The 16311-nt window shown below is 41.7% G+C and overlaps 2 protein-coding genes across 2 annotated transcripts; one reads left to right on the forward strand and one right to left on the reverse strand.

The window, feature by feature from the left end:
* Positions 1-776: 776 nt before the first annotated feature.
* LOC137149515 (olfactory receptor 11A1-like) lies at positions 777-2998 on the reverse strand. Its single transcript, XM_067543011.1, has 2 exons — positions 2894-2998; positions 777-1742 (listed from the first exon to the last, which is right to left on the reverse strand). The coding sequence occupies exons 1-2, from the start codon at positions 2996-2998 to the stop codon at positions 777-779; spliced, it is 1071 nt and encodes a 356-aa protein (XP_067399112.1).
* An 8849-nt stretch (positions 2999-11847) lies between these two features.
* Positions 11848-12846, forward strand: LOC137149516 (olfactory receptor 6B1-like). The gene has a single exon (XM_067543012.1). It carries the CDS (start codon positions 11848-11850, stop codon positions 12844-12846), a length of 999 nt encoding a protein of 332 aa, XP_067399113.1.
* Positions 12847-16311: the final 3465 nt, after the last annotated feature.

Raw genomic sequence — 16311 nt, forward strand, 5'->3', positions numbered from 1 at the left:
TATTAGTGCTAAAATATTATATATCAATGAATACAAATATTCAAATACTATAGCCACATAACGTTGAATTTCATTATATTTTTAAGGATCTAGCTTCCATCTATCCCCTTCGCCACACTTATATGTAGCTAGATAGATATGTTTATATAAGTACACATAACTACACACATTTTGGAATAGATATTATTTATGGTCTTGGTTAATTAATTCAACTGATGTGCTAAATTTCAGGGTCAGAAGATCAATCAGACTTTTTTTATCTTTTCACTTACACTCTGGCTCTATTTCTCCCCCACCTCCGCCATCCCTCCAGGACTTCCTGTAGATAATCTTCCCTGATGAATTTGTACCATCTAGAGAAAACTTTGTGTGAAGACAAAATCAGAAACATTTTCATTGCAAAGGGTTAAAAACAAGTTTATTTCAAGTTCATTTCAAGAAATTTCGTAGAATTTTCAATCCATTTTTTTCATTTAGCTGAAAATATTATTGGAATGGCTATTGACTTATTTTTCCATTTACCAACCAGTGCATAAATAAAACATTTAAATAGTCCTTTAAATGTGATTTTCCTCTGGAAAAATGCTGCGAATGTCATGCTATTTTTGCAGAAAATGAACAAGTTTTGATTACTCCCGTCGGAAAAAGCACGTAGAACTAAGGGCCATGCACAAGAGCCAGAGTTTACTATGGGATGGGTATTAAGGGATGGAGCATGGCATGCTGATCTCTGATTACCTCCATTTCATTCTAACCTTGGCAAATCAAGTTTCCCTTTACTGAATTTTGTGGAAAGGCATGCATTTCATGAAAGCTTTTCTCAGGGCCTTGTTCACCTCCTTGTTTCTCAGGCTGTAGATGAGGGGGTTGAACATGGGATTGAGGACTGTGTAGAAGACGGAGAACATTTTGTTAAGGTTTCTCAGTGTGGCACTGTCTGGTAGGATATAGACAATAATCAAGGTCCCATAGAAAATTGTCACCACGATCAGGTGAGAAGAACAGGTGGAAAAGGCTGCTTGCCTCCCGGTGGTGGAAGGGATTCTCAGGATGGTGGTGATTATACAAATGTAGGACGTCACAATTAATAGAAATTCAGGAAGGGTGAAGATGAAAGAAAGTATGAAGGTCACAAGTTCCAACAGACGGGTGTCACTGCAGGAGAGTTTGATCAAAGGGGTGAAATCACAGAAGAAATGATCAATTTCATTAGGGCCACAGAAAGTGAACTGTGCTAACAAAGATGTCGTTACAGCGCTAGCTAGAAAACCACTAACCCAAGACAAAGATGCCAGCTGAAGACAACAGCGGCGGTTCATCTGTACTACATAATGCAGGGGTTTACATATTGCTAGGTACCGATCGTAGGACATCACTGTGAGGAGAGCACACTCTACAGCTACCAGGGAGCTGAACAAATTAAATTGTGCAATGCATCCTCTAGCAGAAATGGTTCTGTCACCAGTCAGGAAACTGGCCAGCATCCTGGGCAGGATGATGGAGCTGTAGCAGGTCTCCACACAGGATAAGTTCCCCAGGAAGAAGTACATGGGGGTGTGAAGGTGCTGATCAGCCACAACTAGCGCGGTGATGAGGGTGTTCCCAGCTATGGTCAGAATGTAGATTGCTAGAAAGAGCAGGAAGGGAAGAATCTGCCATTCAGGGATATTCCCGAATCCCAGGAGGATGAATTTTGTGATGGACGTTTGATTTCCTCCTTCTGAGCAGCCCAGGAAGTGAAGCTGGGGGAAGAAAAGAAACTGCATATTATGCTCGGTATTAACTAAGTATTAACTAATACTGCAATGAGATCAGTTTTATACAAAATTGGTTTATGTGTCTTTCAACTTATTTTTTTTCTCATTTCTTGTACTGTTTTCGCTCTGATCTCTTTTAATGGCAATTGTATGGTGGCTTTGTGTCTCTACACAAATTTTACCCGCTTTGTTGTTAACTACATTACATTGAAAAGGCATGTCTGCTTTTTTGTCTTTTTATAAGGCACACAAACTCCACAGCAATGACCATGTGATAGATAGATAGGTAGATAGATAGATAGATAGATAGATCGCTTTCATTATTACAGCTTTCCAGGTTTTGCCCTCTCATTCAGTACATGTTCAGATTGGTTTCTCTCTCTGAATTAGCTGCGTCTTCCCAGGCTGAATTTGATTTTCTCCTTTTCTACCCATCTTTCTAACCTCTGACTTCTTTCTTTGTCCTGACTTCAAACACTCAATGGAACTCAGTTCCGAACCACTGTTTAATAATCAATGAGTGGAGGAAGACATTCCTCTGAAAATCCTTCTACTTTCCCTCTGGCTAATACTGACTCTAAATCAATCCAGAGCATTCTGCATATCTGCTATGCCCTGGTGAAGGAAAGATCTGAGACAGAATATATCTCTGTTCCGTCTAAAGCATTATGACCCCAATTCAAGAAGATACTCAACTTGCTCTTAACTTTTGGCACGGGAGCCGTCCAATGTACTAACATGGGATTACTCACAAGCTTAAAGTTATGCACATGTTTAAGTACCATCCTACATCAGAGTCTATGGTAGTTTCCAACCTAGAGGGGCAATTTAAATGTTGCAATGGAAACAAAGGATTTGGCAAGATGATCTGTTACATATTTTATCTTCTCTACAGCGGATGGAAAACTGTGGAATTATTTACAAAGGGATGTGATATAGTCTCTGTCACTTGAAGTCATAAAAGTCACGACTGAATATGTTTCTTACAGATATGCTCTAGTTTCAACCGGGAGTTGTTATTCTATGCAGGAATCACTGGGTGAGATTATCTGGCCTCTATTATGAAGGAAGTCAGACTAGATGACCATAACGGTCCTTTCTGCCCTTAAAATCTATACATCTGTAAATTGGTTTACCTTTAAGAAGGAGGTATTACCAGCTGAAATCTCGGAGGTGAACTCTTCTCTAGTATCGACACCAGTATATGGGTTCTGCAGGCTTTCATCCTCATCACCTTTCATCCTCATCACTTTCATTTAGATCAGATCTTTCAACACGAAGGGCGGTATATTCTTGACTCCACACTTCAGTTCTGATGCCAGCCGCTTTCATTCTGCATTCTATTTATCTACGGAAAGTTAGCGTCTGTCCTGATTCATTATTTATTCTTTGTGTGAGAAGGGGAAACCTCCCTTGACATTTTAGCTGACAGTGGCAATAACAGGTAGGGTTTTCGTCTGGGATTTGAGCGCCTTTCTCCCTATAGATCTCTTTTAAAAAAATGAATCTTTTATTTATTGTTAGATATAGAGGTGGTCAAGACTTCTTTTTTTCCCATTGGCAAACATCAGTTTATAGAAACTGACACTGTTCTTTAGAAAGAGCAAGGTTTGATACATGTCCTTGTCTTTAAACCTTTGGGGAAAAGACACAATTTTTGAGATTGCCCAAATGTCCCATCTCAACATTTTCTAAACCAAAAACTCCCATTTATTTTCTGTCCATGCAACATTTCATTTTGAAATTCAAGTGAATTTATAATAAAAAAAAAAATTAATAAAAAAGTCAAAAATTAAATGAAACATTTCTGACTTATGGGAACAGCATATCTCAGTTGACCTAATCCCAACCTCTTGGCGGGAAGGGGATGAGAATGATCTCTTCACAACAATTTTCAAGATTTCAATGTTTTTGTCCTAATTTGGGATGGGAATATTTTTCCAAATTCTCACAGGATAGGAAATGGTTTTCCCATCCTGCTCAAGGAAGTCAGGCACACCAGTAGTGTCATAGAGTTTAAGGCCAGAAGGGCCTGTCACCTAGGCCATCTACTCTGACCTCCTGTAGGGTCCTGGCCACCAATGCCAACCAGCACCCAGACGCTAACTTAACAATTGAAATGAGATCAAAGTATTACTGCCCATACCGAATTCCCATAGAAAAAACCCAGACAGTTAAGTTAACCAGCAGACGGTACTGTGTAGAGATCCCCTCTTACTACCCTAGCTGATGCTTCTGAGTATGGAGGTACTCACTGCTCCCATCCAACCCAGAGCCATCTCCTGAGGTTGTACATGGAATACTGTGCTGGGGCTGAGGTGAGGTGAGAGAATGAAATCTTTCTTCGGGTACCCTAGCCCTCCTATAGAATCATAGAATATTAGGGTTGGAAGGGACCTCAGGAGGTCATCTAGTTTAACCCCCTGCTCAAAGCAGGACTAACCTCAGCTAAATCATCCCAGCCAGGGCTTTGTCAAGCCGCAGCTTAAAAACCTCTAAAGATGGAGTTTCCACCACCTCCCTAGGTAACCCATTCCAGTGCTTCACCACCCATCTAGTGAAAAAAGTTTTCCTAATATTCAACTTAGACCTCCCCCACTGCAATTTGAGACCATTGCTCCTTGTTCTGTCATCTACTACCATTGAGAACAGCCTAGCTCCATCCTCCCCGGAACCCCCTTTCAGGTAGGTAAGGTAGTTGCTATCAAATCCCCCTCATTCTTCTCTTCTGCAGGCTAAACAAGGCCAGTTTCCTCAGCCTCTTCTCATAAGTTATATGCTCCAGCCCTCTAATCATTTTCATTGGCCTGCGCTAGACTCTCTCCAACTTGTCTACATCCTTTTTGTAGTGGGGGGCCAAAAACTGGACACAATACTCCAAATGCGGCCTCACCAATGCCTAATAGGGGGGAATAATCACTTTCCTTGATCTGCTAGCAATGCTCCTACTAATGCAGCCCAATATGCTATTAGCCTTCTTGAAAACCAGGGCACACTGCTGCCTCATATCCAGCTTCTTATCCACTGCAACCCCCAGGTCCTTTTCTGCAGAACTGTTGCCTAGCCTGTCGGTCCCCAGTCTGTAGCTGCGCATGGGATTCTTCTGTCCTAAGTGCAGGACTCTGCACTGGTCCTTGTTGAACCTTGTTGAACCTGTTGACTTTCAACAACAGTTGAGTGCCTAACTCCCTTAAACTCTTCTGAAAATCTCAGCCTCCACGTTCTCTGTGGGCTCCACAGACTAAACCAATGATAGAAAAGATCATGGCTCTGCTTAAGTCAATGGGGTCAGATCCCCAGCTGGTGTGAATCAGATTAATACCGCTGTGAAATGAGATGCAATGTCCTGGTAATTAGTGTGTCTAAAATTGGAAGAGTGCACCAGAGTAGGTAGATGATGGACTCAACATTGCTTGAAGGCTTGAAGGGAAGATTATTTTTTTTAAAATAGCCTGGAGAAATTCTGCCACTTGTGCAAACAGAGGTCAGAATGGCTACTAGACATATAGGGTAAAGGATTTTAATATGTAGCCTATAGGACTAGCCTGGTTGCTTGCATATATATATCTTTCCTTATAGATTTAAGTATTGTGTTTTTATTATAATAGAGTCATAGATTCATATTAAAATATTACAGCTGTAATGCAAAGTACCTTACAGGCCACATCCTGTATGAAAGCTCAGGCAGTTAGCATACATATGTTCAGGTCCTTTGGCCCAGATGAGCAATGATGAGTTAACGGATAAGACATATATAGTTATAACCTTTATCCTAGATAAGTCAGGAGGCATCAGGACAGCAGGGGGCTGTTTTACGTTATGCCCCAAGTAAACTTCACAGATACACCACAAAACAAACGGGCCAGAAATAACAAAGGTGAGATCAGCGAACCGTCTGGAACCGTCTGGAAGGATATGGATATGTCATAAATATTGTAGGGTTATAACCTTTATCCTAGATAAGTCAGGAGGCATCAAGACAGGGGGAGGGCTGTCTCAGGTTATGCCCCGAGTAAACTTCACAGATACACCACAAAAGGGGACAGAAATACCGAAAGTGAGATCAGCGAACCGTCTGGAACCATCTGGAAAGGATATGGATATGTCATTATACGCACGAATCTGCCAGCCTATAGAATAAGTGAGCCCTAAGAATTTGAGGGTGAAGAATCCAAGTTTGGACATCGAAGGAGGACCGGTATTGTTCAGGGTATAAGAAGGGGCAAACCATCTTACCTGGGGCTGTCGTCAGCTATTTCTTCTTGAAACTTCTTTTAGTTAGTGTGTTAAGATCTTTTATTATTTGTTTCTACTTAGTATTATTTGTAGTGTGAGTCTTAGCCTTATAGCTCTTAACTCTCGGGCAGTGCCTAGCTCTCCACCCCTCTACTCAAGAGTTGAGGAACTGGACATCAACCAGGTCACCAGGATATGGTGTGAGTATATTAATCCAAAGCATCCCGTATAAATATATATATATATCACATGTGTCTTTAAAATAAGATTGTAATCCTATCCATTTCATTATTCCTTTTCTTTTAATCAGTCATTTGTCTATCAGTTTATGCTTTTTTAATAAAAGCTTATAAAATTATACAGATTCAGCTATTAGTGTGAGCCTTCCTGTCGTGCCTATAAAAGTCTTCTGGGGCCTGATTCCGGGACGAGAACCTCATTATCTTCTGATCAGATCAATTGGCGAGCCTATAACCCCATTCAAATTGTTAAACACCCAAAATCAGGCAACAAATACGAGTTTTGTGTTGTAGAGTACATAGTTCTTATAGAACACTTTTCATTGGTAGAGCTTAAAAGGCTTTATAAGGAAGCCAGCAGCATTATCCCAATTTTATGGTTGGGGGAAATTGAGGCACTGGAAGGGAAGTGACTTGGTTGAAGTCCTTCAGCAGCTGGTGGTAGAAAGGGGAACTGAACCCAGGTTTCCGCCCAGTACTCCATCCACCTAGCCACACTGCTTTGGCCAAGCCCAGCCAAAATTCTTTCAGTGAGTCACACCTCGGTGTGAAATCAGTGATGGGAAGCTCTGGGGGCTGTTCCTCTGATCAGAACTCAGGGGATGCAGAGCAGAGTTTTTTGAGCTGCTCCTTCCACACCTGGAACAACTCTCGCCTGGTGGAAACTGGTCCAAAATCCATCAGCGTCAGTGCAGTTGCCCTTACTGGCTGCAGTTCGGAATCTGTTCGGCTGTGTCTTATGAAGACAATGCAGTGGGGCGGCTTTGTCTAAGAACTGGAAGATGGGAACAGCCCATAGCTGCTGATCTGCTGCTCAGGTGATGGGAATGGAAGTTTCTACTGCTGTAACTCTGTTTGGGAACTTTTTAGGGCTCAATCTTGCGTTCTCTACGCCCTCAGAAATCATGAATGGAAAGGTGAGAAAATACTGAATCATACCAGAGATAGAGAGATGAGATAAATGAGTATATACGTAGATAGAGAGGTGGAGAGATCAGATAGTTGAGTGTATATGAAGATAGAGAGAGACACTAGAGGTTAGGGTTATGGTTAGGGTTACGGTATATATATATATATGTAGATAGATCAACAGAGAGATAAGTTCCAGAGGGGTAGCCGTGTTAGTCTGTAGACAGCAAAAACAACGAGAATCCTGTAGCACTTTAAAGACTAACAAATTTCTGCAGGCATAAGCTTTCGTGGGCTGCAACCCACTTCATCAGATGCAGCCCACAAAAACTTATGCCCACAGAAATTTGTTAGTCTTTAACGTGCTAGAGAGATAAGTGTATATATACTGAGACATAAATGCATATGGGGATATGTAGATTAGAAAGCCAAAACCTTCTGAAAATTCTTGTTTAGATTTTACTTAATCTTATTTAAGCAAAACTCCCAACAACTTCAATGAGAATTTTGCCTGAAAAGAAAGGAGTAAAAACCATCCAGATTTCACTCGGTTGCTGATACGTTGCATTCACAAATGAGGGCGTGAATTTTTATACCTTTGCTCATGTTGAACAATGAAGGAAATATAGTCTTGGGAATATCAGAGTTACGGACTCAAAGTTATTTGGTAGGTTGTCAGATCTCTAAAGATCTACACGCTGTAAGAATTTTATTTCAAGTAAATGTCTGTAATTCATTTTTCTGTTGGTGAGCTTTCTTTCTTTCTTTCTTTCTTTCTTTCCATGGTGACTATAATAAACCCTTTAGCATTTAATATGATATACCATTTAAAACCACATCTAGATAAAAATAACCCCAATTAACAACCTATGTATGTCTAAATATGATACAGAAAGGGATTCACTCTCTAGGAGCAAACTAGCCCCAAACCTCTTTCCGATAGATTCCTGCAACATAAATGTATTGTTTGTGCTGTCGCTAGAATAGGAATATCATCATGATTTATTATTATCTTCATTTATTTAGTTGTGCTATTTCTTCATCTGTTACATTCATGAAAATAAAGACTCATCCTCTGTACTAATTGGTCTTTAAGGCCAGGATTTTCAAAGACGACTTTAAAGATTTTTATATGTACTCTCTTTTCAATTCAGTGGAAGCTGGGCACTTAATTCACTTAAGCGTTTTGAAAATCCCAGGTTAAATATATTTGATTTGCTAAGCATTTTCCTGATCTCAGTTGCACCCCTATAAATCTGGAGTGATTTCATTGCTTTCAATGGACATAAGAACGGCCATACTGGGTCAGACCAATGGTACATCTAGCTCAGGATCCTGTTTTCTGACAGGGGCCAATGCCAGGTGCTTCAGAGGGAATGAACAGAACAGGTAATCATCAAGTGATCCATCCCTTGTCTCTCATTCCAAGTTTATGGCAAGCAGAGGTTAGGGACACTTCATGGTTTTGCATTCTTGTCCATCCTGGCTAATAGCCATTGATGGACCTATCCTTCATGAGCTAATCTAGTTCTTTTTTTGAACCCCGTTATATTCTTGGCCTTCACAACATCCTCTGGCAAAGAGTTCCACAGGTTGACCATGTGTTGTGTGAAGAAATACTTTGTTTTGTTCATGTTAAACCTGCTGCCTATTAATTCACTGGGTGACCCCTAGTTCTTGTGTGATGAGGAGGAGTAAATAACACCTCCTGATTTACTTTCTCCACACCAGTCCTGATTTTATAGACCTCTATCATTTCGTCCCATTAGTCATCTTTTTTTCCTAGCTGAAAAGTGCCAGTCTTATTAATCTCTCTCATATGGAAGCTGTTCCATACCCCTGATCATTTTTGTTGCCATTTTCTGTACCTTTTCCAATTCTAATCTATCTTTTTTGAAATGGGACAACCTGATCTGCACACAGTATTCAAGGTGTGGGCATACCATGGATTTATACAGAGGCAATCTGATATTTTCTGTCTTATTATCTATCCCTTTCCTAATGATTTCGAAAAATCTGTTAGCTTTTTTGACTGCTGCTGCATATTGAGTGGATGTTTTCAGAGAACTATCTACAATGACTCCAAGATCTCTTTCCTGACGTCTCAGCTTTCATCAGCTAATTTAGACCCCATCATTTCTTTTCTCTGTTGGTGTAATGGAGATGAGACTATAGCCCTCTATTTGATATCAAGGAGATATTCAAAAGCATCTAAGCTATTTAAGGACAAATGTCTCATTCACTTTCAGTTACATTTGAGCTCCCATATCCCTTAGTTGCTTTGGAATGCCTCCTTCCGTTTTTGTATTATGAATCAAATGTCACATTGGGACGATTTGATAGCAGTCTTCAACTACCTGAAGAGGGGTTCCAGGGAGGATGGAGCTAGGCTGTTCTCAGTGGAGGGAGATGACAGAACAAGGAGCAATGGTCTCAAGTTGCAGGGGGGAGGTCTAGGTTGACTATTAGGAAAAACTTTTTCCTTAGGAGGGTGGTGAAGCACTGGAATGGGTTACCTAGGGAGGTGGAGGTTTTTAAGGTGCGACTTAACAAAGCCCTGACTGCGATGAATTAGTTGGGGTTGGTCCTGCTTTGAGCATGGGGTTGAATTAGATCACCACCTGAGGTCCTTTCCAATCCTAATATTCCATGATTCTATCTAAAGGTGACCCACCTTCTAATTAATTAACAGTATTATGTTTGAATCTATTCTGCTCTTTGTGGTATGAAATGAATGTGACACTAGTACAACGTGAAACGAATGGCTAGTAACAATAAATAATTATACACAAAAACGATTTGAAATTAACATCAAATGTTGACTATTATTACTATTTTGTTTCACCTTTTTGTAATTTGAGTTTTCCTCTACTAAGATTCAAAATTTACATATACAAACCAATCCTGCATGGTGAATTTTATGCATTTAAGATTTCCTGTGGAAAGGCATGTTGCTTCTCATGTGTTTAAAGTTAAGCACTTGCTTCAGTCTTTGCAAAACTGGGGCATAAAAATGACCAACCTTGTCTTGGCTGTGAATTCATTTCAACGCTAGTAGCACTCAAAGCTAAAAATCCAATCTCTCTTTCTGTCCATCTTTCCTTCTTTCATTGATGATGATTATTTTCTATTGACCTTTCTGTACACTAAATTGAATATGATACTAGCAGGTTATGAAGTGAATATCAAAATGTGAGCTGTCCTCTTCTTCATGATAGAATAGCAATAATTATTTAATACTGGTAGATGAAAGCCATGTTGTGACATGGGTACGACATTTGGACCATATAATCCACCATTGTGTAATCTGTCTCATACAAACAATGAAATTATTTCATGTAAATTAGCTGTAGAGGAAGGGTGGTCATTGTTTGAGTTACCTATGATATCACAATGGTCTAAGGTTCTTGGCATGGCGTGGATACATGGGCTCACGGTAGCTATACACTACAGAGGTGTAATTTGTAAAGTCCAAATGGCTGAGAATTTATAAAATAGGATGATAGGAAACCACAAGTCCCAGTGATGATTTGATCAGATGATATTCTGAACAAAAATTGCTCTCCACCATGCTGGGGCTGTTCCCACCACTTTACACTGAGTCAATAGACATTCTAGGCTTCAGAATGACACACTGACAGCTGACATATCTGGTATCTTATTCTAGAGATGGTTTCATTTGTGACATGAGTTAACATTAAATATGACCCACTTTGACCCACTGCTGCAGATTGAGCATAGGTCTTCACTGGACTTTCCTATATCAGTGTCCAAGCCTTTGTCCTGACTGGTAGCAGCAAATTGAAGATCCAGGAATGTGCACAAATAACTTCAGGGTGCACAAACCCCGTTCTGTTGGTCTGCAAGGGATCTCCTCTGCCACTGTGCAGTCTACAGTTTCTTGCAGGAACTCGTTGCCCTCGAAAGCCAATGGGAAAGATTTTTAAATATGCCAAAGCACATGTGAGAAGAGGGATGGTGCAGTAGTTACAGGGCTAGCCATGGCCATGACAGACCCGGGATCCATTCCTGCTCTGCCACCAACTCTATGTGCTTAAATCACTTAGGTGCTTTTGTAAATTCCACTAGGAGGCTATCTTTAGGCATCTCAAGTAACTTTGAAGATCTGTTCATCATAGAATCCTAGAATATTAGGCTTGGAAGGGACCTCAGGAGGTCATCTAGTCCAACCCCCTGCTCAATGCAGGGCCAACCCCAACTAAATCAAATCTGTCAGTTCTCCCTCTGTAAAATGGGCATAACAGCACTACTCAAACCCACATGGGCATTGTGAGGATAACTAGATATTACAGTGAATGTGGCCACACAAGTCTGTTTGATAGAAGTTGAACTGATTTTCAGTAGGATTTGCACTCCTTAGGTGCTTTTTTAAATCTCCGTCTCTACAGCTTTGAGTTAAGGACAGTTGAGTTGATAGAACAGTACTGAGTGAGATCTTCTACTGGGGAAAATCACCATCTGAGAATCTGGGCCTTTGTTCCCACAACGGCAAGGCATTCCGGAACTAGAGAATGAGATCTAATAATAAGGAATATCCAAGTAAAGTGCTGTAGTGAAATATGTCAAGAAAATGGGCATCTGTGACTTCAACCACTTCTTTCTTTCTTTCTTTCTTTCTTTCTTTCTTTCTTTCTTTCTTTCTTTCTTTCTTTCTACTGCTGCCTCTGCAGACCCTCAAGGGCCCCATGGAGCAGGAGAACCACACCAGTGTCCAGGAGTTCATCCTGCTGGGATTCCCAACCATCCGGGAGGTGCAGCTGCTGCTCTTCATTATATTCCTGGTGGCCTACGTGCTGACCCTCTTGGAGAACATGGTCATCATCGCCTTGATCAGGATGAACCATCACCTCCACAAGCCCATGTATTTCTTCCTCAGTCAGCTCTCCTTCCTGGAAGCCTGGTACATCTCAGTCACCATCCCCAAACTGCTGATTAATTTCCTGGTGGAGAGCAGGAGCATCTCCTTTGTGGGATGCATGACCCAACTCTACTTCTTCAGCTCCCTCTTATGCACGGAGTGTGTCCTGCTGGCTTCCATGGCCTACGACCGCTACGTGGCCATCTGCAACCCACTGCGTTACCCAGCCATCATGACCCACCGGCTCTGCCTGCAGCTGGCAGCTGTCTCCTGGATGAGTGGCTTCTCCATCTCCCTGGTCAAGGTGTCCTTCATCTCGCGCCTGACGTTTTGCAGCCCGGGGATCATCAACCACTTCTTCTGTGACATCTCCCCAGTGCTGAACCTAGCCTGCACCGACATGTCACTGGCGGAAACGGTGGACTTTGCGCTGGCCTTGCTCATCCTGATGGTCCCACTCTCTGTGATCATAGTATCCTATCTCTGCATCATAACCACCATCCTGCACATCCCAACTGTCCAGGGCAGGAAGAAAGCCTTTTCCACCTGCGCATCCCACCTCACTGTGGTCATCATCTTCTTCTCAACCTCCCTCTTCATGTATGCCCGGCCCAAGAAGATCCACCCTTTTGACCTGAACAAGCTGGTGTCTGTCGTGTACACGGTCGTCACCCCTATGCTTAACCCCTTCATCTACTGCCTGAGGAACCAAGACGTGAAAGGGGCGCTAAGGAAAGCATTCTCTGGAGTGAGTGCTGTCCACAAGGTCTCTGTGATGGACACGGCCCTCCAAAGGGACAGACAGCTCCCTGCTGGTGGAACGTGAGCAGCATGCTGCTTATAGAATGTAAGGCCAGGACTTATAGACACCCTCTTTAACCATGCTAGGCACCAAAAGCTGAGAGGTGCAGAGATTGAGAGAACCACATGGGTGGTCTCTCTGCAGAAGCCTCTTCGGAATCCCCTTTCTATTCTGTAAACTGAAACTCTATCTCTTCTCTACTCCCTGGAAACTTTAGAGAGAGCAGGGAAAAGACAGGGCCGAGATGGAGAATTTCAAGATGGATTGGAAGGTCCCTGGAATCTGGGGCGGGGGGTATTCAGACCTGGTGGTCCAGTTCCAGCCAGTCCCTGGTGTCTAACAGTCAAAGAGGTTGGGAAATTGGGGCCTATTCAGTCGGTTCCCCAGGGGAATAGGTGGGAGACCCCACTCCTGGCATAGGGCAGGACAAAGCACTGGAATATCCCACAGGGACAATGATTTTTCATTGCTTCCAGGGAAGAAAACTAAAGGTGCTGAAAGATTTTTTTTTGCATTTTCCATGGGCCAACTCTCAGTTATCTGGTACGCATGCAAATTCCACTGTAGCCAGCTTGAACAACAGCTGAATAAAAATTGAGTTAGCAGCTGCGTACCTTCCCGGTCAGCATGGATTCCATGCCAGGGGACAATTTACACAAAAAAACCCTCTACCACTGAAATTTTACCATTGAAAATGTCACTTTTGAGAATACCACATTGTCTGCTAGGAAAATGGCTCAAATGAATAATTCTGACCAAGTCTGATGGCGGCACAGTTAGGGTTCTTAGATGTCATAAAGGCAGAGTATGTGGAAAAAAATATTATGGAAGTAGCAGAGATGAATAGATCACTGATACGGTTAGACTGTATTGTTGAGGACAGTGGTTCTTTGATCCTGTGATCCATCTAGCATTCTTGCTAATCAACACTATTCCTGCTAGAGGAAGCCCAGTTTGGACCTCTCTTAGAGTTTCCAGAAGTCTTTTGATCCAACTAATCTCATTACACATACACATACAATCTCTTTTCTTCACCATGTGCAGCTACTCTTTGTCTTACTACATCCCAACTACTACACAGCTCCTTTGACTGGTGGGTCTTGCCCACAGGCTCAGGGTCTAACTGATCACCATATTTGGTGTCAGGAAGGAATTTTCCCCCAGGACAGATTGGCAGAGACCCTGGGGGATTTTCTCCTTACACTGGAGCAATGGGTATGATCGCTTGCTGTTTTAAACTAGAATAAATGGTGGATTCTCTGTAACTTGAAGTCTTTAAATCAAGGTTTGAGGACTTCTGTATGTTCTCTGCCTACTGCATGAGTGGATGGGTGAGGTTCTGTGGCCTTCAATTCATCTCTCCTTGCACTTAGATCTTTTTTTTTTTCTGATGGTATTTTCTGCATTCAATTAATTAGAGTTGCAGGTTAATAACCTGGAATTTCCATGGTAAATCCTCATAGCAAGTTCAACGTAATGTACCAAAATCTCCCCTGAAGACAAGGTGATGTTGTGACACTGTCTGGGTTAAGGGGACCATTTATAATATTATTTAACATCAATATTTCAAAATTAAAATAATTCATATGAGATAGGCCATGCCAGCTACCATTAGAAAGGTTATAATTTGCTGAGTATGGTGATATTGTTTATGTTTATGTGCATATTTGTGTTGGAAGTTATGGATACATTTGATGTATCTGTATTGCAACTTGTGCTGTGTTTCTGAGCGACATCCCAGACAGGATAGTAGCAGCAATAAGCTGCTTAATGGCCCATTGAGGGAGCTCCAAGTTGCAATGAATCCAGGGAAAGAAACCTGGGGTCGCACCTTATGAATCACCAGGACTTGCCCAGATGACCCTGGACTCCATCTTGTTTCTGTGAATTTCCACAAGCTGCATGGCAAAGAGACATAAAAGGCAGCTGCTCCAACTCATGTGGTCTTCATTCCTGCTTCCTACCTCTGGATCAACTCATCTGCAACTAAAACTCAGGACTGAGACCCATCCAGGTACTGGATGTACACCAGAGGAACAGTACAAGCCTAAAAACTCCACAGTTCTACTGTGAACCTGATTTGTACATGGACTTTGACGTCATTTGTATGGATTTGATTGCTTTGTCCATGTAACATTTCTCTTCTCATTTATTTCTTTCGTTTTATAATAAACCTTTAGTAATTACAGAGGGCTGGCAAATTTGGCGGCAGTCGACGGGAGACATGCAAGCTACATAGAGTAGCCTGCACATCTCCTGTCGACTTCCTAAAGTCCGTTCTGCATGCCATCCCCACCATGCTGTGCCGGCAGGAAACACGGACCCGTCAATGCAGCTTTACTCTTTTTCTGGAGGTGGTTTTGTTAAATCAACTTCCAGATCTATTGAGCGGGTCTTCACGTCACATAGTTTTAATTAACTTATCCCTTTACTGGACCTGGTTGCTGACTGGGTGCCAGAGACTGAACTGCAGTAGAGAGGGCTGTGTATTCTTTTGTTTTAGCTTCCTGATAACCAGTGCGGGGAATCAGAAGCACTGTTTGTAACTGGTTGGTGAGTCTAACTGCAGTGTTAGCCACCAGCTTGGGAGAATCAGCTCTCCTTTTCGCATCCTGCCCTTGGCGTTTTCAGATGGGCTATCCTGTGCATGGACGGGTCACAGAGGTTATCCTCAAAAAGCACTGCAGGATTGGGCTCCAAGTGTGGTTTTCATTTCATGACCAAATCAAAAGGGAAAAGGTTTTAAAATTATTTATTTTATTAAGTTTATTGCATCTTAAAATGTAGGGCGAATGGATTCTCCATACATTTACACACACTTTAGAACAATGGAGTGACTCCTAATTTACATCAAGAGGAATGAGAGGAGAATCAGACCCACTGAGTTGTATGTGGCTACTAGTGATTTATACCTGGATGGGTGAATGCCACTGGTTTACACAAATATGGGTGAGATTTGAATCAAGGCCAATTGCTTTATTGAGCTGTGTTGCAGACATGACACAGGAGTATTGTACATAGGTGATCCAGGTTAACAAGGACAAGCAAATTTGCATTAGCTAAGTATTTGGACTTGGGGGTCATTCCTATTCTAAGAATATGTAAGTATATTTAGAAATACTTTATCATCATAAATAGGTTGTATGGTCAGTGTTCTGAAACATTATGGGAACAAAGGAATCACCATGTAGAAGAAACCTGTCTCCAATGATGGTCAGGATCAGTGTTTCAAAGACGGGATAATTGAATGATAAATCATGGAGAAAATGTATTCATAACTCAGACAGGCAGTAGCTGACTTGTATCCCAAGGCATGAGGCCCTATACATATCAAAGCCATTTTAAAATTCTCAAAATATATTTGACTAAATAATATCCAGTGGCAATGAGTTCCACAGGTCAGCTGGTCAGGCAAGTGGAGAGAGAGGCAGAAAGAGAGCAACAGACAGATACAAAGAAAAAAGATAGCTAGATGGATAGATGGGTGTG

Source organism: Emydura macquarii, unplaced genomic scaffold (genome assembly GCF_026122565.2).
Source record: "Emydura macquarii macquarii isolate MOO-44397 ecotype Brisbane River unplaced genomic scaffold, CSIRO-AGI_Emac_v2 contig_762, whole genome shotgun sequence".
NCBI classification, from domain to species: domain Eukaryota; kingdom Metazoa; phylum Chordata; order Testudines; family Chelidae; genus Emydura; species Emydura macquarii.

Excerpts from the sequence above, each read along its gene's own strand:
- LOC137149516 (XM_067543012.1), top strand. The coding sequence starts at position 11,848 with ATGGAGCAGGAGAACCACACCAGTGTCCAGGAGTTCATCCTGCTGGGA.
- LOC137149515 (XM_067543011.1), bottom strand. The coding sequence starts at position 2,998 with ATGAAAGGTGATGAGGATGAAAGCCTGCAGAACCCATATACTGGTGTC. Across the intron at positions 1,743-2,893 it reads GTAATACCTCCTTCTTAAAG|CTTCACTTCCTGGGCTGCTC; the intron begins GTAAACCAATTT and ends TTCTTCCCCCAG.